At 46.0% G+C, this 21839-nt stretch overlaps 1 protein-coding gene across 1 annotated transcript in view; it reads right to left on the bottom strand.

Annotated features, from left to right (window-relative positions):
• Positions 1-21839, bottom strand: part of LOC127003098 (cadherin-24-like) — an 86753-nt gene that overhangs the window by 5351 nt on the left and 59563 nt on the right. The window contains exons 4-5 of the mRNA XM_050869511.1: positions 17394-17532; positions 686-703 (exon numbers count right to left, since the gene is read on the bottom strand). Of these exons, the coding sequence (XP_050725468.1) occupies positions 686-703; positions 17394-17532 (157 nt within the window). The remainder of the gene's footprint in view (positions 1-685; positions 704-17393; positions 17533-21839) is intronic.

The following is a 21839-nucleotide window of genomic DNA, read 5'->3' as shown; positions in this document are numbered from 1 at the left end:
AACCTAAAGTTATCCGTCTGACGCAATGTAAAACTTGTGCCGCGATAGTAAACTGACCACAGCTGCTGCTGGATGGCTCAACATAAGTGATTATCACCATGGCGACACTATGGTGTTCAGCCACAACTTTTACGATGTTGTGTATTTTTACCACTTGGTTATGCATTGAATGTACACGTGTTAAACACAGACAAGTGTGCTGATTTCAAGGCAGAAACTGGAAAGTCAATGTAAGCAAAATTACAGGAATAACAAGGAATAAAATACAAAATTGTGAAAGAAAATGTTTATGCACTATTTTGTTTTGGTTTCATTATCTTATTAAGGTAGTGCTGTAATTAATGTATGCTCTTCTTAGGCAGCAATGTCTCTTTTAAACGATGGCAGCCTCAGTTTACATAAATAACATCAGCCACTTAATAATAATGGATATATGTGTGTGGTATCAAGCTTCTCTATTCCTCTATCTGTCACTCCAACATGGCTGCCATTTGCTTCAAGAGCCCAGGGCACCCGCTAGTATATGACTCTGTGGTTACTCCTCATCTTATGTTTACTCTGTACATAATGAGTATGATAATAAATTACAGTATCTGAAATACATAACATCCATTATTATAGCACATGAAATATTTTAGTTTTGTCATAAATTTCCGTTACAAAATTCAGTTTCTCAAATACTCACCTGATGATGGGTTGCTTGCTGCATGTGTGAGAAAAAAAATATGATTGTTAGAAATAATTACATATATAGTACGAGCAGTAGCAGAATAGTTGCTAACGTCGTCTTTGTTATCGTCGTCAACGTCATCATCGTCGTCAGCGTCGTCTTTATTTTCGTTGACATCGTCGTCTTCGTCGTAGTTGTGGTAGTAATAGTAGTAGTAGGCGGTGGCCGAAGTGATAGCGTACTGGACCCACATTCGCCGCGTGATGGACGACGCGGGTTCGAATCCTCACGCTACCACTCGGATTTTTCAGTCACCGCCGAGTGGCTTAAAACTACCCACATGCTGTCCTGAAGACCACCCATCAACCCGGATTCTAGAGGAAGCCGTCCAAGCGAATCAAGAACGAGTTCCGGGGGGCAGCATGAGCCAATGCAAGATGGCGCCACTATAAATACTCGCCTGCGCCAGAACGGGCTGGGCCGACCATCAGGCCCCACCTGGAAGAAGCCTTGGGCCGACCATCAGGCCCCACCGGGAAGATGTAGTAGTAGTAGTAGTAGCAGTAGTAGCAGTAGTAGTAGTAGTAGTAGTAGTAGTAGTTGCAGTAGCAGTAGTAGTAGTAGTAGTAGTAATAGTATTGAGTAGGCGGTGGCTGAGTGGTTAGCGTGCTGGGCTCACATTTACCACGCCATGGACAACATCGGTTCGAATCCCCACGCTACCACCTGGGATTTTTCAGTCACCGCCGAGTGGCCTTAGACTACCCACATGCTGTCCAGAAGACCACCCATCAACCTGGACTCTAGAAGAAACCGTCCAATGAATCAAGAATGAGTTCTGGGGGGCAGCATGAGCCAAGCATAACTGGCGCCACTATGAAAATTGCCTGCTTCATGACTGGCTTGCCTACCTTCTGGCCCCTGAAGAAAGTCTACCGGCGCTATAGGTGGGGATGTAATATATATATATATATATATATATATATATATATATATATATATATATATATATATATATATATATATATATATATATATATATATATATATATATATATATATATATATATATTTTTTTTTTACAACAAAGGAGGCAGCTCAAGGGCACACAAAAAAGAAAACAATAATAAAAAAAAGCCCGCTACTCGCTGCTCCTAAAGTAAAACAAAAGAGGTGGCCGAAAGGAAGATCAAATACAGGAGGAGAGGTGTCCTGATACCCTCCTCTTGAAAGAGATCAAGTCGTAGGCAGGAGGAAATACAGATGAAGGAAGATTGTTCCAGAGTTTACCAGCGTGAGGGATGAAAGAGTGAAGATGCTGGTTAACTCTTGCATAAGGGGTTTGGACAGTATAGGGATGAGCATGAGTAGAAAGTCGAGTGCAGCGGGGCCGGAAGGGGGGAGGCATGCAGTTAGCAAGTTCAGAAGAGCAGTCAGCGTGGAAATATCGATAGAAGATAGAAAGAGAGGCAACATTGCGGCGGAGTTTAAGAGGTAGAAGACTATCAGTATGAGGAGGAGAGCTGATGAGACGAAGAGCCTTAGCCTCCACTCTGTCCAGAAGAGCTGTGTGAGTGGATCCCCCCCACACATGAGATGCATACTCCATACGAGGGCGGACAAGGCCCCTGTATATGGACAGCAACTGTGCAGGGGAGAAGAACTGGCGGAGACGGTACAGAACGCCCAGCCTCGAGGAAGCTGATTTAGTAAGAGATGAGATATGAAGTTTCCAGTTGAGATTTTGAGTTAAGGATAGACCGAGGATGTTTAGTGTTGAGGAAGGTGATAGCTGGGTGTTGTCAAAGAATAGGGGATAGTTGTTTGGAAGATTGTGTCGAGTGGATAGGTGGATAAACTGTGTTTTTGAGGCGTTGAAGGACACCAGGTTCTTCTTGCCCCAATCGGAAATAATAGTAAGGTCTGAGGCTAAGCGTCCTGCAGCCTCCAGCCTTGAGTCGTTAAGTTCCTGAAGGGTGGGTCTTCTATTAAAAGAAGTTGAGTAATGCAGAGTGGAATCATCGGCGTAGGAATGGATAGTACAGTTCGTTTTGGAAAGAAGATCATCAATGAACAACAGAAAAAGAGTGGGAGATAGGACAGAACCCTGTGGGACACCACTGTTAATAGATTTAGGGGAAGAACAGTGACCGTCTACCACGGCAGAAATAGAACGGTCAGAAAGGAAACTGGAGATAAAGGTACAGAGAGAAGGATAGAAACTGTAGGAGGGTAGTTTAGAAAGCAAAGATTTGTGCCAGACCCTATCAAAAGCTTTTGATATGTCCAGCGCAATAGCAAAAGTTTCACCGAAACGGCTAAGAGAGGATGACCAAGAGTCAGTTAAGAAGGCTAGGAGATCACCAGTAGAACGCCCCTTGCGGAACCCATACTGGCGATCAGATAGAAGGTCAGAAGTGGAAAGGTGCTTTTGAATCTTCCGGTTAAGGATTGATTCAAAAGCTTTAGATAGACAAGAAAGTAAAGCTATAGGACGGTAGTTTGAGGGATTGGAGCGGTCACCCTTCTTAGGCACAGGCTGTATGAAGGCATACTTCCAGCAAGAAGGAAAGGTAGATGTTGACAGGCAGAGGCGAAAGAGTTTGACCAGGCAGGGTGACAGCACGGAGGCACAGTTTTTAAGGACAATAGGAGGCACTCCATCAGGTCCATAAGCCTTCTGAGGATTGAGGCCAGAGAGGGCATAGAAAACATCATTTTGAAGAATCTTTATAACAGGCATAAAGGAGTCAGAAGGGGGATGAGTAGGAGGAATATGCCCAGAATCGTCCAGAGTGGAGTTTTTAGAAAAAGTTTGAGAGAAGAGTTCAGCCTTAGAGATAGATGAGATGGCAGTGTTGCCGTCAGGACTGAGGAGTGGAGGGAAAGATGAAGAAGTGAAGTTGGAGGAGATGTTTTTGGCTAGATGCCAGATGTCACGGGAAGAGTTAGAGAAAGCAAGGTTTTGACATTTTCTATTAATGAAAGAATTTGTGGTTAGTCGGAGAATAGATTTGGCACGATTTCGGGCAGAAATGTAAAGTTCATAATTAGCATTAGTTTCAAGGCTATGGTACCTTTTGTGAGCTACCTCTCTATCATTGACAGCACGAGAATAAGCGTAATTAAACCAAGGCTTTTTAGCGTAAGGAGTAGAGAAAGAACGAGGAATGTATGCCTCCATTCCAGAGACAATCACCTCTGTGATGAGCTGAGCACACACAGAGGGGTCTCTATCCTGGAAGCAATAATCATTCCACGGGAAATCGGAAAAGTACATCCTCAGATCGTCCCACCGAGCTGAAGCAAAATGCCAGAAGCATCGCCTCTTCGGTGGGTCCAGAGGGTGTACAGGAGCGATAGGACAGGATGCAGAAATAAGATTGTGATCGGAGGAGCCCAACGGAGAGAACATTTTGACAGAATAAGCAGAAGGGTTTGAGGTAAGGAAGAGGTCTAGAATGTTGGGCCGATCTCCAAGACGGTCGGGAATACGTGTAGGGTATATATATATATATATATATATATATATATATATATATAATTATATATATATATATATATATATATATATATATATATATATATATATATATATATATATATATATATATATATATATATTAGAGAGAGAGAGAGAGAGAGAGAGAGAGAGAGAGAGAGAGAGAGAGAGAGAGAGAGAGAGAGAGAGAGAGAGAGAGAGATATCAGATGTTGAAAGAAGTCTGTCACGACGTGACCATTGAGCCCATGCTGCTTTTTCTGCAAGGCGAACACCTTGTCGGACGCACCGCTAATGATTCGAATGAAGCACAAGTGGATGTTAGCGCCAGAGGATTTTGGACTCGTGGACAAAGGGCGTATTTTGATATAAAGATCTTTGATCCCATGTCCCACTGACATAGGGCCTGACCCTCGATGCAGTCCACAGAAGAAATGAACAAGAGAAAATCAAAGCGTATGAGGAAAGAATACAGAATGTGGACCTGGACTCCTTCACCCCACTTGTTCGCAGAGCTTCTACGCAAGTCTCGCCGAAACATTGGCTGAAAAGAAACAGCAGCCGAGAAATAGTGTGGTCGCCTGGATGAGATGCAGGTTGTCCTTCTCCCTCCTGAGATCAGCCTTGGTCTGTCTGAGAGGAACCAGGTCACCACACCCAAAACCACTCACATTGCCGACGTGGACTTTGAGGCGACGGTGGTTGATAGCCGTATCAACTACAGGTTCTGTTAGCTTAAGAACAATATGTTTAATAATGTTTGTAATACTAAGTACAGATGGTTGTTGGCCACAGTCACTGCCGGGCTGGGGCCAATGAATTGCTTTGTGAAAGGATATGAGAACAAATACTTCTCACAACGAAACTCTAATGGATGGAGGACGTAGAATAAAACAAAGTTTAAAACAAGTAGTAATAGTGGTAGCACTAGTGGTGGTAGTAGTAGTAGTAGTAGTAGTAGTAGTAGTAGTATTGTTGTTGTAGTAATATTATTATTATTATTAGTAGTAGTAGTAGTAGTAGTCGTGAGAGTAGTAGTAGTAGCAGCAGTAGTAGCAATAGCAGCAGTAAAATAAGTACTAGAAATATTAGTGGTAGTAGTAGTAGTAGTAGTAGTAGTAGTAGTAGTAGTAGTGGTAGTAGTAGTAGTAGTAGGAGGAGGAGGAGGAGGAGGAGGGGGAGGAGGAAACATGGAAACAAACATGGACTAGCAGGCAGCAGAAAGCCTGTTTGCTCAGTACTCGGCTGCCTGCGTTCAGTGATTTAATCAATCCGTTTGCCATAGCAGTGGCTTGCAGGGAAGGATTAAAGCACTTGTGTATCTACTCTTGGATACGTTCAGTTCACTCCCGATGCAGCAAAGTGGCGATCAATGCGTTTCTTGAAGGAATTGATGGTCTCTGCGCTAACCACACCTGCAGGAAAGCTGTTCCAATGGCGAACAACTCTATTCGATAAATAACTCCTGCTGATATCGGTATTGCATCGCCTTGCTTGAATTGTTTTTCCATTGTTTCTTTTCCTCGGTTTAGGTTGTAGCGTGAAAAGTTTTGAGTGATCAACGTTGCTGAGGAGAAGGAGTAGGAATAGCAGCAGTAGTAGTAGTAGTAGTAGTAGTAGCAGTAGCAGTAGTAGTAGTAGTAGTAGTAGTAGTAGTAATAATAGTAGTAATAGTAGTAGTAATAGTAGTAGAAGTAGTAGTAGTATTTGAAGTAGTAATAGTAGTAGTTGTAGTAGTAGAAGGAGGAGGAGGAGGAGGAGGAAACATGGACGAGCAGGCAGCAGAAAACCTATTGGCTCATTGCGAGGCTGCCTGCTTTTAGAGATTTAATCAATCCGTCAGCCACAGGAGTGGCTTGCGGGAAGGATTAAAGCACTACTGAACGTACTCGTGGATGCGGTCAGTTCACTCCCGAAACAGCAAAGTGACGGTCAATGCAATTTTTAAAGGAGTTGATTGTTTAGGCACTAACTACTTCTGCAGGAAGGCTGTTCCAATGGCGGACGACTCTGTTTGAAAAATATCTCCTGCCGATATCCGTAAAGCATCGCTTGGCTTGAATTGTTTTACCGTTGCTTTTTGTTCGCGGGTTAGATTGTAGCGTGAAGAGTTCGGAGTGATCAACATTGCTGAACTTGTTCAGGTACTTGAAGACTTGTATCATGTCTCCCCGCAGTCGTCTTTTTTCCACCGTGAAAAGGTTGAGTCGCTTGTTCTTCGTAAGGTTGCGTTCTCAATGATGGTATCAGTTTCGTAGCGCGTCGCTGTACTCTCTCGAGTAATTCAATGTCTTTCTTGTGGTTCGGAGACCAGAACTGCACGGCGTATTCCAGGTGGGGCCTTAACAGAGAATTGTACAACGTTAACACAACCCCCGGCGTCTTGTATTCGAAGTTCCTCGCTATGAACCCGAGCATAGTATTGGCTTTCTTGCAGGCGGACTTGCAGTGGTTTGTGTGTTTCAGGTCACTGCTGATAGGGACCCCGAGGCCTTTTTCCTCCTGCACTGCCTGTAGTGGTTCGCCACCCATGTAGTAAGTGTGGTTGCTATTTCTGGACCCGATATGCATTACTTTACATTTGTTAGTGTTGAAGGACATCTGCCACTTTTCTGACCACTGAGTGATCTGGTTCAAGTCTCTGGATGATTTCGCAGTCTGCTGTCGTGAGGGCCTTCCCTCCCACCTTGGTGTCGTCAGCAAATTTAGGATGTGTGGATTTCAATCCTAGTTCTAGGTCGTTGATATATATAATAAAGAGTATGGAGCCCAGCACTGACCCCTGTGGCACTCTACTTGTCACCGGGAGCCACTCGGAGGCCTGCCCGTTGAGTAGAACTCGCTGTTTTCTTCCGGTGAGCCAATCTTTTATCCACGCAATCAGATTATCTCCTAGTCCTGTCGATTTCAGTTTCTTGAGAAGTCGATCGTGTGGAACCTTGTCAAAGGCCTTCTGAAAGTCTAGATAGAAAACATCGCTGGGGACGTTATTGTCCCAGTTTTCATATATACCCCTGAAAAAATCCAGTAAGTTGGTTAGGCATTAGCGCTTGTTCCTGAAACCGTGCTGAGCATCGGAAATGATACTGTTGTCTTCAAGAAACTTGACGAGCTTGTCTCTGATAATCTTCTCGAGAACTTTTCCAGCCACTGAACTCAAGCTAATTGGCCTTTAGCTCAGGGCCTCGCTCTTGTCTCCCTTCTTGTTGATCGGTGTTACGTTCGCTTGTTTCCAGTCTTCCGGGATTTTATTTTGTTGTAGTGTCAAGTTATAGATGGCGGTGAGTGGCTTGAGTATTTGCTGCTTCAGTTCCTTGAGTAGCCTGGGTGACAAGCCGTCGGAACCGGTTGACTTGTTTGTTTCTAGTTTGTCTAGGTACTTTTGCACGTCCCTTTCGTCAACTGAGCCAATTTCTAGGGGGGTGATTCCCCTCGGTGGAATAGGCCTCTCGGGTATCGACTCTGTCTTCTCGACCGTGAACACAGACGCGAAGTTCTTGTTCAGGATTTCGACCACGTGTCTGCTGTCTTGTGTTAGGGCGCCGCTTTCATATTTTAGGGGACCGATGTTGCTCTTCGACTTCATTTTTGTTCTTATATATGTAAAGATTTTTTTCGGGTTAGACTTGGATTCGCTTGCTATTAGCTTCTCATAGTCGCGCTTACATTGGCGGATGAGGGTTCTGCAAGCTCTGAGGCTGCGGTGGTATTGTTCACGGGCTTCATTTGTGTTGTTTTCCTTTAACAAGTTGTAATTTATTTTCTTTAAATTTATCGCCCTTCTGACTTGGATAGTGATCCATGGTGAGTTTACGCCGTTATTTGTTCTCCTAGTCTTCATAGGGACTGTCGTCCTCTCTACCTCTAGGAGTTTGATTTTGAAGTTATTCCCAGCGTCGTCTACAAGGGTAAAGTTTAGGTGTTCCCAAGTAGCTTGGGGTAGTAGTTCGCGAGCTAAATTGAAGTCAGCTTTTCTTTATTCTGGATTCTTGGTCGCATTTTCTATAAGCTCGTTTTCCGTTCTAATGCTGAAGCGAATTAGGAGGTGGTCGCAGCCGTTGACTTTCTCACCAACCGCGTACGAGGTCGGAGTCAGTCACGAGTACGAGGTTTTCTAGCGTTGATTGGGTAATAATCTGGGTTAGAAATGGGTCTTCTAACATTTCGAGTACCCTGTTACTCTCCTGGTCTCCATTCATTGTGTTCCAGTTGATTTGGGGACAGTTGAAGTCCCCAATAATTACTGACTGCTTGTTTTGCGTTACGGTATGAATTTCTTCATAGAGCGCTGCGTCGTCAGCTGCTTGTTGCTTAGGAGGTCTGTATACGGTACCAATCGTCAGCTTATTGTGTTTGCTAATCTCTAGCTCGATGTAGACGGAGTTGTATTTTTCTGAGTCTTGTTTTTTTTTTTTTTATTGCTGGGAGCGTGTTCTTGACGTAACATATGACACAGCCTCCTTTTTTGTGGAGTCTGTTCTTGAAGAAACTTTCGTATCCCGGGACTGAAAATTCAGTCATTAAGTGGTCGGAGGTGGCCCATGTTTCGGTAATTGCTATTATGTCTGGCTTCTCCACATCAATGTGGGCAAGTAGCTCATCCCGTCTAAGACTTCGTGCGTTAGTGTAAAAGACGGATAATTATGTCTTTCTTGGGTTCGGCGCTTTGAGCCACAGTAGACGGGTTTCTGTGTGTGTTTCTTTTTGGGGGCCTTGGTGTGTGCTGCGCTGTCGCTGCTGTTTGGTTGTTTACGTTGCGTTGGCGCCCCTCACGCGCTTGAAGTTTTTTGGAGTACGAGAGTACCTCATCATTCAGCAACCGACCAAGCCGTGCTGAGCCAGTCTCATTAAGGTGTAGACCGTCAGGATGGAAAAGGACGGGGTTATCAATGAAATGATACCACGCGTTTGTGAACGAAACTTCCTCGTCCTGACAGAGGTGTTTCAATCTGCTGATGCTTGACGCCTTTCTGTGGAATCCTGTGAAGGCGTTGATTCTCGGCAGAATCCCGGAGACAATGATGTGTTGTGACTTTTGCTTGTAGCGGCGAATCACCCGTCGGTAATTAGCTAAAATTTCCTTCGTGTGTGTCGATTACACCTCGTTCGTCCCAGCGTGCAAAAGAAAGAGTGTGTCTCTATGGGGTTCTTGAAAGGTCTGGACTTCCAAAAATCCCGTAAATTATCAGCAATAAAAAAAATATAAATAAAATATCACAGCCCCCCCTAGTCACTTATTTAAATATCTGAGCAGTCACATCTCTCATAGGACAAGCAAAGACCAGATGAACCAGCTCTTAAGTTTATTTAAGCAACAAAGAAACTCGCTGGAAATTAAGAATAATTAATTAATCCCAGGCACACAGCAACCTAGCTAGCTATCTTAAAACATCCTATGCAAATAGATTACTTAGCTGCAGGTAGGGGGAAGCGGGAGCCACACCTGATCTACCTCGTGGTCTGGAGCCCTGGAGTCCTTCTTCAGTCCTCTCTCTTTCCTCTCTGCAACACGCCGTGCCCTCCTTACCTCCCACGGGCGTCTCTCACCTGAGTACACAGTTTCACTGACTTGTGGATACTACAAGGCTGGAAAGACCACCACGATGAACAGCGTGGCGCGGGAGGTTGGTGGGGAACGTCTAGTCGTGGAAGATGGCGGCGGGACCCACAATGCTCAGCGTCCCGGCCGCGGTCAAGATGCCAGCTCTCGCCATACTGACATATCGTTTTCTGTGTAACACTTATGCTAAACGCCCTACGGCTATGGATTATTATTTATTAGTAACCTAACACATGCACTTGGTCATAGTGGGTCATGCATCCCACACATAGCTCAGCTTTGGCAGTATTAACGAAATGATTTGAAAAGCGCGCTGTTCCCGCCTTCTAGTTTTCCCGCCTGTCCTGTGACTACTTCCCGCTCTCTCAATCAAAATGGCGGTCACTCCCGCGGTATTTTTCCACGGGCTATTCCTTGAATAATGAAATCATGACAGTCTCGCTCCGTTTGGTCTGGGATGATCTCTGCAGCTTTTTCTATATCTTGTAATCTTGCTCCAGGGATACAGTATCTTCTTCTGTTCTTGATATTACGTCCCCAAAATTCAGTCAGTTGGCCTCGCACAAGACTGTAACCAACTATATGTACGTCAACCATTGCGTTGTCTCTTGATTCGCGGAATAATGCTTCGTCAACACTGGTGATTGCTGAAAGGATGGTCTTGCGTCTACGTCTGTAGTCTGTGGAGGAGGAGGAGGAGGCGGCGGGGGCGGAGGAGGAGGAGGAACACAAAGAAACACAAAGGAAGAACAAACAACAGCAGACCTGCTGGTCCTTACGAGCTGTTTGTGACAAGTTACACTAACTATCTAATCAAAGGTGGAAGATGAGGGACAGCAAAGGAGAAGGCTCCTCCTTCCTGCCAGCCAAAGCTGGCAGGAAAGGAAAAAGAACCATGCAGCATGGAAAAACTGAATGGAAATTATGTAGGAAAGAGGAAAGAACTACCATTACTGCTACCACTAACAAGGTGATAAAAGCGGACAAGGACACCAGTATTCGAAAGAACTTAACGTTATTACGACAATGAGTAATATCTTAGTTGCTGGTTGCATTCAAAATACTTGTCTAATATATTCTTGAAGGCCGTAACTGTTTTACTATCAACGACATCACAGGGTAGAGAGTTCCAAACATTAACAACTCGATTGAAAAAGAAGTGTTTAGCTTCGTGCGACGAGAATCTTCTACCACTTATCTTCAAATTGTGATTTCTTCTTGTTCTATTTGATCGATTAATTGTAAAGTAATCTTCCGCATTAATAACACTGAATCCTTTAAACATTTTAAACCCTTATCAGTTAAGATGTTATCCTATTACTAAACACGTTTGTGCTGTTTATCTCCAGGATAAAGGCAGGTTTATCTGAATGAGGAATGCAGTGTCCTGAACCTCCAGGAGCTGCTCTCTCTCTCTCTCTCTCTCTCTCTCTCTCTCTCTCTCTCTCTCTCTCTCTCTCTCTCTCTCTCTCTCTCTCTCTCTCAACTGATCGAATATTTAAAATCCTTAATGGATTTACGAATATAGACAAATCAATATTGTTTATGATCGATGACACTTTGCGAACGAGGAACAATGGCACAAAACTTAAATGTAGACAATTAAACAGATTGCACCAAATTTTTCTTCAATAACGTTGTAGTGCGATAATTGATTAAGCTCCCACCTTCAGTGATCTAGTGTAACACGATTGACTCTTTTCAAAACAAGCTTGACCGACACTTCCTTCAACTTAATATTAGCTAAAGTAGAAATGCAAAGTTTTGGACCCATCTGATTAATGTAAAATCCCTTAGGTTTAGGACAGATCACCTAGTCTGGACCAAGGGGTCTGTGTGGTCTGATTTTTTATGTAAATCTATGTAAATCTCTCTCTCTCTCTCTCTCTCTCTCTCTCTCTCTCTCTCTCTCTCTCTCTCTCTCTCTCTCTCTCTCTCCTCATGCTTCTTCCATTGGGTAACCGGAAGATTAATCCGCCAAGGGTTCCTGCGTCCCTGCCCCTTGGTGAGCAGTCAGTCCATCCCCTAATCTGAGCTGGTTGGGGGAGGGGTTTGCACCCCTTCCCTCTATAAAAAAAAACTCTGCCAAAAATAAAATAAAAAGGAGAGGTCGGGGTCATGGCGGGAGTCTCGCCCCCGATCCGGACTTGCTGGGGGGTCCGACCGAGCGGCAGGCTTCCCCGATGGATCCTCATCCGTGGAGCCTGCCGTCAGTGACGGATTCAGGTGAAAGCCTATTGGATCCCTGCACCTCGAAGGAGGAAAGGCCCCCAAGTCCCTCTCTTCGTATTGGGGATGGCCGGAGTGGTGCGGAGGTTGCGCCCACCAATGGAACCAGGCTCGGGGTTAACCTTCGAAGGCTCTACATATGGGATCCTGGAATTTTCGGAGCCTCTCGGACGATGATCGACTGCCCTACCTATCAAATGAGCCCAGAAGGTTTAGGGTTAACATAGTGGCACTCTCTGATACGAAGAGCTCTGGCAGTGGTGAGATCAGTAAGGGGGGGGGGGGGGGATTCACCTTCTACAGCTCCGGCATGAGCAATGGCTTCCATTTCAAGGGGGTAGCTATGGGCATTTCCAGCCAACTGCTGCCATTTGCGGTTGAGGATGCTCCGGTTGATGAGCGTATAGTGCGAGTGAGGCTGAAGCACACACTGGGTTTCATGTCTCTTGTTGCAGTGTACGCTCCTACCGAGATGTGTAAAACGGAAGAGAAGGAGATGTTCTACGCCAAACACAACTCCGTATTAGACCAGTGCACTCCCCGGGACACACTCATTGTCTTGGGGGACTTCAATGCTACTGGCACTGACAGGGACTGACGAGCTATGTGTTAGTCCCCATGGTTCTGGTACAAGGAACATCAACAGAGTCCAGAGCTGCACCGCTGGTCTTGTTATGGCGATGCCAGAGGGGTAGCTAAGGTGATTGACCACATCCTCGTAAGCACTCTTTGGAGTATCTTTCAGAACTACAAGATTTTCAGGAGTGCTGAGTTCTTTGCAACTAACCATAGGCTTGTTGTTGCAAACACTCAAGCTTGAGGCGGTTGACAGAGATGAAAATTATGATGTAATCTATCTTGATTTTAGTAAAGCGTTTGACAAAGTTCCTCACCAACGACTGTTGCTTAAATTACAGGCTCACGGAGTAGAGGGTAAAGTTTTGAACTGGGTCAAGGCGTGGCTTAGCAATAGGAAGCAAAGAGTGCAAATCAATGGTAAAAGATCTGACTGGGGATGTGTTACGAGTTGGGTCCCACAAGGTTCGGTATTAGGTCCACTTTTGTTTATTATTTATATCAATGACTTAGACACAGGAATTAGTAGTGATGTTAGTAAATTTGCAGATGATACCAAGATCGGTAGAGTAATTGAGTCGGATCAGGACGCTAGTATTCTCCAAGGTGAACTCAACAGATTATATGACTGGGCGGATAAATGGCAGATGGAGTTCAATGTAGGGAAGTGCAGTATTCTGAGTGTAGGAAGGAACAAACCCTCACATAACTATTGCTTAAATGACACTCTCATAAGTAGGTCTGGGTGCGAGAGGGATTTAGGGGTCTTAGTGAGCTCTGATCTCCGTCCAAGGGCACAATGCATTCAAGCTAGAAATCGAGCTAATAGGGTACTGGGATTTATTTCAAGGAGCGTAAGCAACAGAAGCCCCGAAGTCTTCCTCAAACTATATTTAGCATTAGTTAGACCTCATCTTGACTATGTGGTTCAGTTCTGGTCACCCTACTATAGAATGGATATCAAAATGTTAGAATCGGTGCAGAGGAGGATGACTAAGATGATTCAGGGGTTGAGAAACTTGCCATACGAGGAAAGACTCAAACAGTTAAACTTGCATTCTCTAGAAAGGCGAAGGGTGCGTGGAGACATGATCGAGGTTTATAAATGGATGAAGGGCTTTAATAAGGGAGACATTCATAAGGTTTTGTTGGTAAGAGAACCGGGTAGGACACGAAGTAATGGGTTTAAACTGGATAAATTCAGATTCAACAGGGACATAGGCAAAAATTGGTTTACTAACAGGGTGGTGGATGAGTGGAATAGGCTTAGCAGTCATGTGGTGAGTGCCAATACAATTGTCACATTCAAAAATAGACTAGATAAATTCATGGACAGCGATATTAGGTGGGATTAGATACACGGGAGCTTAGGGTCAAAGGAGCTGCCTCGTACAGGCCTACCGGCCTCTTGCAGACTCCTGCGTTCTTATGTTCTTATGTTCTTATGTTCATCTCAGGTCAAAGAGAATCTTGAGATGCAATAATACTGTGTTCCATCTCGAGAGGCTGAAGGACCTGGCATGTGCTCAGGAGTATGCAGTGACAGTCTCGCATTGGTTAAATGTGCTCAGCGCCCTTGAGGATCCTGTAGAACTATGGGATAACTTTAAGTTGACCCTTCAAGCTGCCAAGGAGAGCTTTAGAGAGCGCCCGATATCTAGAAGTGGATTTGCCTCGGAGGAGACACTGAAGAATATTGAGGAGAGTAGCGCTGCCATACTTGCTTGGAATCGGGACCAATACAGGGCTCTGTCACGTAGGACTAGAGCTCTCCTGAGGAGAGACAAGGAGAGGTATGTCAGGGGTCTCGCTGAGGAAGTCGAGGGCCATTTAAATGCGAATGACCTCCGACCTGCTTACCGAGCTCAGAAGAAGCTCCGCTCCAAGTCTCCCTCTCAGGTGAGCGCTGTCCGAACACCTGATGGCTGACTCGTGTCCCGTTGGGCTGAGTACTTTGAGCAGTTGTACACGGCTGACCTTCCGAGTGGACAGCTTCCAGTTGCTGAGTTTCAGGTGGCGGTTGCTGATCCACCCATCGACGAAAGGCCACCCTCTCTGGCCGTGGTCAGAGAGACTATGGCAAAGTTGAGGGGTGAAAAAGGCACCTGGCATCTGTAACATCAGTGCGGAGCTGCTCAAAGCTGGAGGTGAGGCCATGATCCGAGAGTTGCACGCGGTTTTGCCTGCCGTAAGGCAGTCATGTACCATTCCTCCTTACTGGAAGAGGAGGCTGGTCGTCCCTATCTGGAAAGGGAAAGGGGACCGCCAAGACTGCAACATTTACCGTGGTATTACACTGCTCAGTGTGCCAGGCAAGGTGCTAGCCCACCAATTGCTGATGCGAATTCACTGCCAGCTGCTGAAGTTGCAAAGACCTGAACAGTATGGGTTCATGCCTGGTAAGCCAACAACTGACCGTATCCGAGCGCTTCGCGTACTGGTGGAGAGCCGACGTCAGTTTCGACAGGGGATGCTTGCAGCCTATGTCACTCTCAAGAAGGCATTTGACTTAGTGCATCACGAGGCACTCTGTGATCTAGTGTGACTCCGTGGGATTCCTGCAAAGACTATTTATTTTGCTGACTGGCCTGTTTTCTGGGACAGAGAGTGCTGTGAAGTGTGGGGAAGGCTTGTCCAGCTTCTTTCCCGTGGATGCGGGAATGAGGCATGGCTGTGTCCTTACCCTATTACTTTTCAACACTTGTATGGACTAGCTAGTAGGCAGAGTTATGGGCCAGTCATTGTGGAGCATTCATTGACAATACCAGGGTCCCCGACCTTGTGTTTGCCGATGATGCAGTAACCCTGGCGGAGTGGCTGGAGATTTTGGTGATGGCTCTTGAGGCACTACACGAGGAGGTGAAGCCCTTGGGACTTCATGTCTCCTTGGCCAAGACGAAGGTATAGGTGTCTGGAAGCTTACTAGATGAAACAGTACAGTTTGTTCATGCGTGTGGCAAGAACATTGAGACCTCGGAAAATTCACATATCTTGGTACCGTAGTTTATAACAACGGTGAGTCTCGCCAGGAAGTCGTACGGCGGATTGGCCTGGCTTACGGTGTTATGGACTCGCTCAGCACAAGTATATGGCGTTGTCGATACCTGCTCAAAAGCACAAAGATATGGATCTTCAAGTCCCTTGTGCTCCCTGTACTACTTTATGGTTGTGAGACATGGACACTAGATGGAGACTTGGAGAGGGGGATTAATGCATTTGGTAATAAATGTCTACACAGAATAATGGGATATCGCTGGAATGATTGTGTCAAACCGGCGACTACTCCGTGAGACTGATTCGACATATATTACCTGCATTGTCCGTCTATACGGGCACGTGGCACGTTGCACATAAGCTAATCCTGCTCATCGGGGTGTCTCTGTATGGGACAACCCTGAGTGGAGGAGGCCAAGGGAACGCCCACGGAGTTCGTGCACTGAGCAAGTCGATAGATCCTGAAGGGAGGTACTCAGGATAGGAAGGGGGCCTGCATGGAGATTCGCCCGGAGGGACCCTCGGACTTGGCGTCGTAGGATGGGCGAGGCGACGCGCCCCCAGGCGTATGGCTCCATTGATTGATTGATTGATTGTTTATATCTCACCTAACTAATAACTATGTATGACTTTTAATTCCAATGTGGATCTCACATTGACTCACTTTCTCTTCGCTGAAATATCCATCTTAGGAGACCCGTGTTCACCACGAGCTTTGACATTTATCCTCTTTCACTGACCAGCCTTGTGAACGAGGTCTCCTCAGTGATCTAGGGCAGCTGGTTCAGCATCATACATGGATATTTGACCACCTTGGAGACACGCCCAGCACTCAAGACCTATTTCTAACCTGTAATCCTGTAGCTTATTATGTTAAACTGCTCTCTCTGTCGGGCTCTCCCAATTTCAATATTTTTTTTCTGTACTCCGTCATAACGTCTAATCGTTCCTCTACAACCTTTAGAGTCTAGACCCACCGAAGAAGCGGTGCTTCTGGCATTATGCTTCAGCTCGGTGGGACGAGGTCAGGCGAAAAATTTTCCGATTTCCCATAGTGTTTATTGCTTCCAAGTCAGAGACCCACCCCTCTGTGCGTGCCCATTACGGAGGTAATTGTCTCTGGGAAGGATGCACACACTCCACGCAACTTCTCTACTACGCATGCTAAAAAGCCTTGGTTTAATCACGCCTGTTATTGTTCTATCAAGAATAGAAAAATAGCTCAAGATTTACCTGAGCCTTAGGACTACTGCTAAACATGATTTTTACATTTCTGCCTGGAATCGCGCCAAATGTATTATTCATCTCACCAAAAACGCTTTCACTAATAGAAAATACTAAAACCTTGCTTTCTCTTCTCATATCTAGCCCAAAAAATTATCTCTAACAATATTACGGCTTCCTCTTTTTCACCTCTTCTTAGTGTTGATGACAGCACAGCTGTCACATCTGGTTCTAAAGCTGAACTCTTCATTCAAACTTTCTCTGAAATTTCCACTCTGCACGATTTAGAGCCTCCTACTCATCCTCCCTCTGACTCCACTATGCCAGTAATTGCCATTCTTAGAATGGTGTTTTCTCTGACACACACACACACACACACACACACACACACACACACACACATACATACAAAGGCCGACTAATGAGCCTTGGTCTAATCGGGAGGGTACTTGGCTGTGGTGAAATACACACACACACACACACACACACACACACACACACACACACACAACACAATACACACAAACACAAAAACATACACATACACCAAAATAAAAATAATAAAAATAAAGAACATAATATAAACCCTACAGTTTTTTTTTTTTTATGAAGCCAAGGTAGGCAGAGGCAAACACTTACTCAAGACAAATACACTGACTGGCACGATAGCAACGTGTCCCTCGAGGTCTGTCGCCTCAACCTGAAGGTGGAACTCCCAGCGTGCTCCAGTAGGCGGCTTCTTCAGCGTGATTACTCCTGAGTCGGCATCAATCGAGAACTGAAGAAGAAAGATATGTATAGAAATATAGGCGGAATATTTTTTTCTCTTTTTTCATACAACACATAAGTAGCTTAACGGCAAAGAAAAAGAGAAAAAACAATCCCGCTATCCACTGCTCTTGTTAAAAATAAAATAGTCTGACTCGCACAAAGAGAGGGTCAATCTCGAATGTCTTTGACATTCTTGAAAGAGGTCAAGTCCTAAACAGGGTGAAATACAGACCAAAGAATGCTGTTCCAGCTTTTACCTGCAAAGGGGATAAAAGAATGAAGATGGCGGTTTACTCCTGCATAAGTTATTAGCCTAGCATATGCATGAGCTATAGTAGAAATTCATGTGACGAGGGGCCGCAGCAGAGGAAAGCCATGTAATATGAATTGCGGCGGAGAGGTGTAATACTGCCAGTTGTTATAGTAGGATATCAATGTATTATTATTATTTAATATCACCACGAATTAGGCATACAATTGTCAATGGAAAAAACCCACGACAGATAGATCACGCCACCTTATAGGAATGTCGTCCGTCAGTGTTTACCGTCTCAGTTTTGTATACTTCGCACTCCGATGGTGCGTGGAGGTCACCTTGACATACGTGACCAATTGTAACAATTATTTTCCAACCTGTAACTCGTCACTCCTTCACGAGAGTCCGACTGAAACACAACGACAGTCGCTCTCGCTCCGTCGCTTCTTGTACATAAAGGCTACGAATATAATTCGCCTTAAGGAAGCTGAAGTCTTAATCAACACCCTTTAAACGCCCCCCGACAAGCCCGTTACATTTGGATCTATCTGTCGTGGGTTTTTTCCATTGACAATTGTATGCCTAATTCGTGGTGATATTAAATAATAATAATACATTGATATCCTACTATAACACAGTAAGAGGAAGCGGATGAGACGAAGAACCTGTCGGCCGTACCATACATCTCCCCCACTACCTTTGTTGGTGGTAGCGAGTGTTCTAAGTGCTAATCGGTTCACGGATAGAGAAAGTCATATCCGCCAGGGTTACTTTATTGGGCAAAACATACACAGCTCATTACGACAAGGACAACACATAGGATAGGTGTTGGTTTGTGTATGTGTTTGTGTGAATGTTGTGAAGTGTGGGTGACATTTAAGTGTTGGTGTATATGTGGAACAATGTGTACGAGTGGACGACAAGAGGACGTGGACGGACAGTAGAAGATAAACAAGTAACAAGATATAAACAATTAGACGCACAAGAAACAGCGAGATGGGACCACGAACGAAAACATTGACACAAAGTAAAAATGAACATAGAGTCTATGCTGCAACGCCCCATTTTCTGTTTTCACTGGTGGAGAGCACGCGACTGCTTGAGCAGTGGCTGCTACACCTTCTTCCCTTACACGGTGTTCACTTTCTGCTGGGCACTATAACTTTACTTCGATCCCTTCCCTCGCTAGAGGTTCCTCGAGTTGGGTTGGTAGCCTCTGCAAACACCTCAACAAGGAAATCTTGGTAATTGAAGCAATATACATACATTCTTGTGATTATACTATGTAGTGTGATTATAATGTTGTGCTGGAAGCTTCCCCCGGCGACCATAGGCCTCTAAAAGGCTCCGGGAGGAACGACCAGGGGGGCGGGGAACAATGGGAGCCGTCCGCGCCCCGCGGGGCGCGGCCAGACGCCAGGCGGGAAGTGTTGCCAACTCGCATATATTTTTGCTACATGTTCTTGTATGATCTAAAATATACTGTAACATTCTAGACTGTACTGTTCTGGATATATATAGGAGAAGAGGGCGAGAGAGTCCAGTCCCAGTCATAGTAAGCTAGTGGTAAGTGAAGTGTACTACTAAGGAAGAATATTAAACTACAGAAGCTGTGCAAAGTGTTTACATATCTCCCTCCCACGAAGTCTCCTGACGGCGACACGGAACCCAAGTAACACGTCCGGCATAACATTAGCGTCAGGAGTGTAGCCATTTGTTTTTCGCCATGGAGACTCGTTCCCAAGCTGCCCAGAGGGACGACATGTTGACTGAACTTTTGGAAGCCTTGAGACTACAGGGGGAGAAACAAGAAAGAGCACAGCAACAACAAGAAAGAGCACAGCAACAACAAGAAAGAGCACTCCAGGAAATCAAAGAACAACAAGAAAAAACACTTCAAGAAATCAAAGAACAACAAGAAAGAGCACAGCAACAAGAAGGAACACTCCAAGAACTCAAAGAACAGCTAGAAGATCGCTTCACAGGATTACAGCTACAGCTAAAAGCAGTACAAGATGGAAGTGAATCAGTGCGAAGAGAAATGACTGATGTGACCACGAACTTGGGACAACGCCTGATAGAAGTGGAGAAAGAACACACAAATCTTCAACAAGAGATGGAGGTGGTACGAGAGACGACACACAAAGAAATATTAGAAGTGCAGGGAAAGGTGAACCGTACAGAACAGGCAGTTTGTGATGTAAGTGACAGAGTGAAGGCCCTCGAAGACTGCTTGGCTGGAAACGGACAGCCAGTGCCCGCAGGGGCTAGTTGTACCCAAGATGCTTCTCCTACGCAAGTCCGGGGTAGTTTGAGCCCTGCTTCGCCTGAGTTTATCCCCGCAAGAAGTTTCGCCAGCCCCATGAGTCTGCTGGGTTCGCCTGTTAGAAAGAAGCCTCAGGAGTTTGATGGCAAGGTCTCCTGGGAGGCTTACCGCGCTCAGTTTGAGCTGTTGGCAGCCCGGAACGGATGGGATGACCAAGAGTGCGCAGTACAGCTGGCCACTAGCCTGAAAGGGGCGGCGCTGGAGGTCCTTGCTCAGCTCGATAATGCAACAAAGGGCAGCTACAGCGGGCTGGCACAGGCGCTGGAGCAACGATATGGGACCAAGCACCAGAACAAGCTCTTCAGGGTTAGGTTCAGAACCCGCAACAGGAGGCGCGGCGAGTCTCTTCAGGAACTCGCTAAGGACCTTGAGAGCATGGCGCACAAGGCATACCCAGGTGCCACCCCTGACCTGCTGACGGTTTTGCTGCGTGATCAATTCATCGATGCCCTGGACAGCCCTCAGCTGAAGATACAAGTGAACCAAGCTAAGCCAACATCAATGCAGGAAGCTCTGGCACGTGCCATGGAGTTTGAATCCTTTGTTAGGTCTAGCTTGTCGAGCTTCAGGGACGACTCGACTTCTGGCTTTATGGCACGAAAGGGCGCTGTCAGCGACACAGACAGGTTCCAAGGAACGTGCTGGTACTGCGAGAAGGTTGGGCACAAGGAGAACGAATGCTATAAGAGTAAGAAGGAATATTAAGGTGGCGCTAAGAAGAAGCCCAGGAAAGGATCCAAGTGCTGGACCTGTGGAGAAAAGGGGCACTGGAAGAATGAGTGTCGGAAAAATGTGCCCCCAACGAGGGACCACTACTCGGGAAAATAAGAAGGACTGGTTCACGGGGGCAACGACCAGTCTGTCCTGTACATGCCCCGAAGATATCAATGTGCAGGAGAACCACCATGACGAGCTGCCAAGTGGAGGGCAAGGTTGACGGAGTGTTGTGGCCTGTGGTCGTCGACACAGGCTCGGAACGCACATTTGTGCGGCCTGACGTGGTGAGTCATCGTCGGCTTCCTAAGACGTCGCATCGACTGTGCGGAGTCATTGGACACTATGCAGAGCTCAGAGGCCCAGTGGACGTGAAGTTTGAGCTCGGAGGAAAGGAAGAGTCCCTCTCTGTGTACGTTGCTGACATGGACGACCCCTGCATCCTAGGTATGGATTATCTTGTCTCCCACAGGTGCGAGCTGGACTTCCGCGCTAAGCAACTGACTGTAGGAGGAAGGAGGGTGCCACTGACGACTGTGCACAAGGAGGGCCTGCCAGTGACAGTCAAGCGCACCACCATTATTCCTCCGAGGTCAGAGATGCTGTTACCCTGTCAAATTACGGGTGCCCCCCCGGCTAGTCTGTGTGTGGTAGAGAGTGGAAGTCGATGTCCGGTAGAAAACGGGGTGATTGTAGGCAGTACTTTGGCAGACCCTACTGCAGCGAAAGTGCCTGTCGTCGTGGCCAATGTCTCCTTCAGCCCAAAGAAAAGAAAACAAGGGACCATGGTGGGGTTGTGCCAAAAGATCGACCAGAAACCAAGAACCTGTGTCTGCAGGAGAACCCTGACGAAGCCCCAGGAGGAGCTGCCCGACTACCTGCGCGACCTGTTTGACAGGAGCTCCAAGGGTCTAGAGGAGCCCCAAGTGGAACAGCTCAGGGAGCTTCTCGTGAGGAATGCAGATGTGTTTTCCACAGGAGACCTGGACTTTGGGTGTACGGACCTGGTAGAGCACCA

The sequence above is a fragment of the Eriocheir sinensis genome, chromosome 24, assembly GCF_024679095.1.
Source record: "Eriocheir sinensis breed Jianghai 21 chromosome 24, ASM2467909v1, whole genome shotgun sequence".
Lineage (NCBI taxonomy): Eukaryota > Metazoa > Arthropoda > Malacostraca > Decapoda > Varunidae > Eriocheir > Eriocheir sinensis.
Note: the sequence above shows the minus strand (reverse complement) of the source record. Positions and strands in the feature narration are given on the sequence as shown.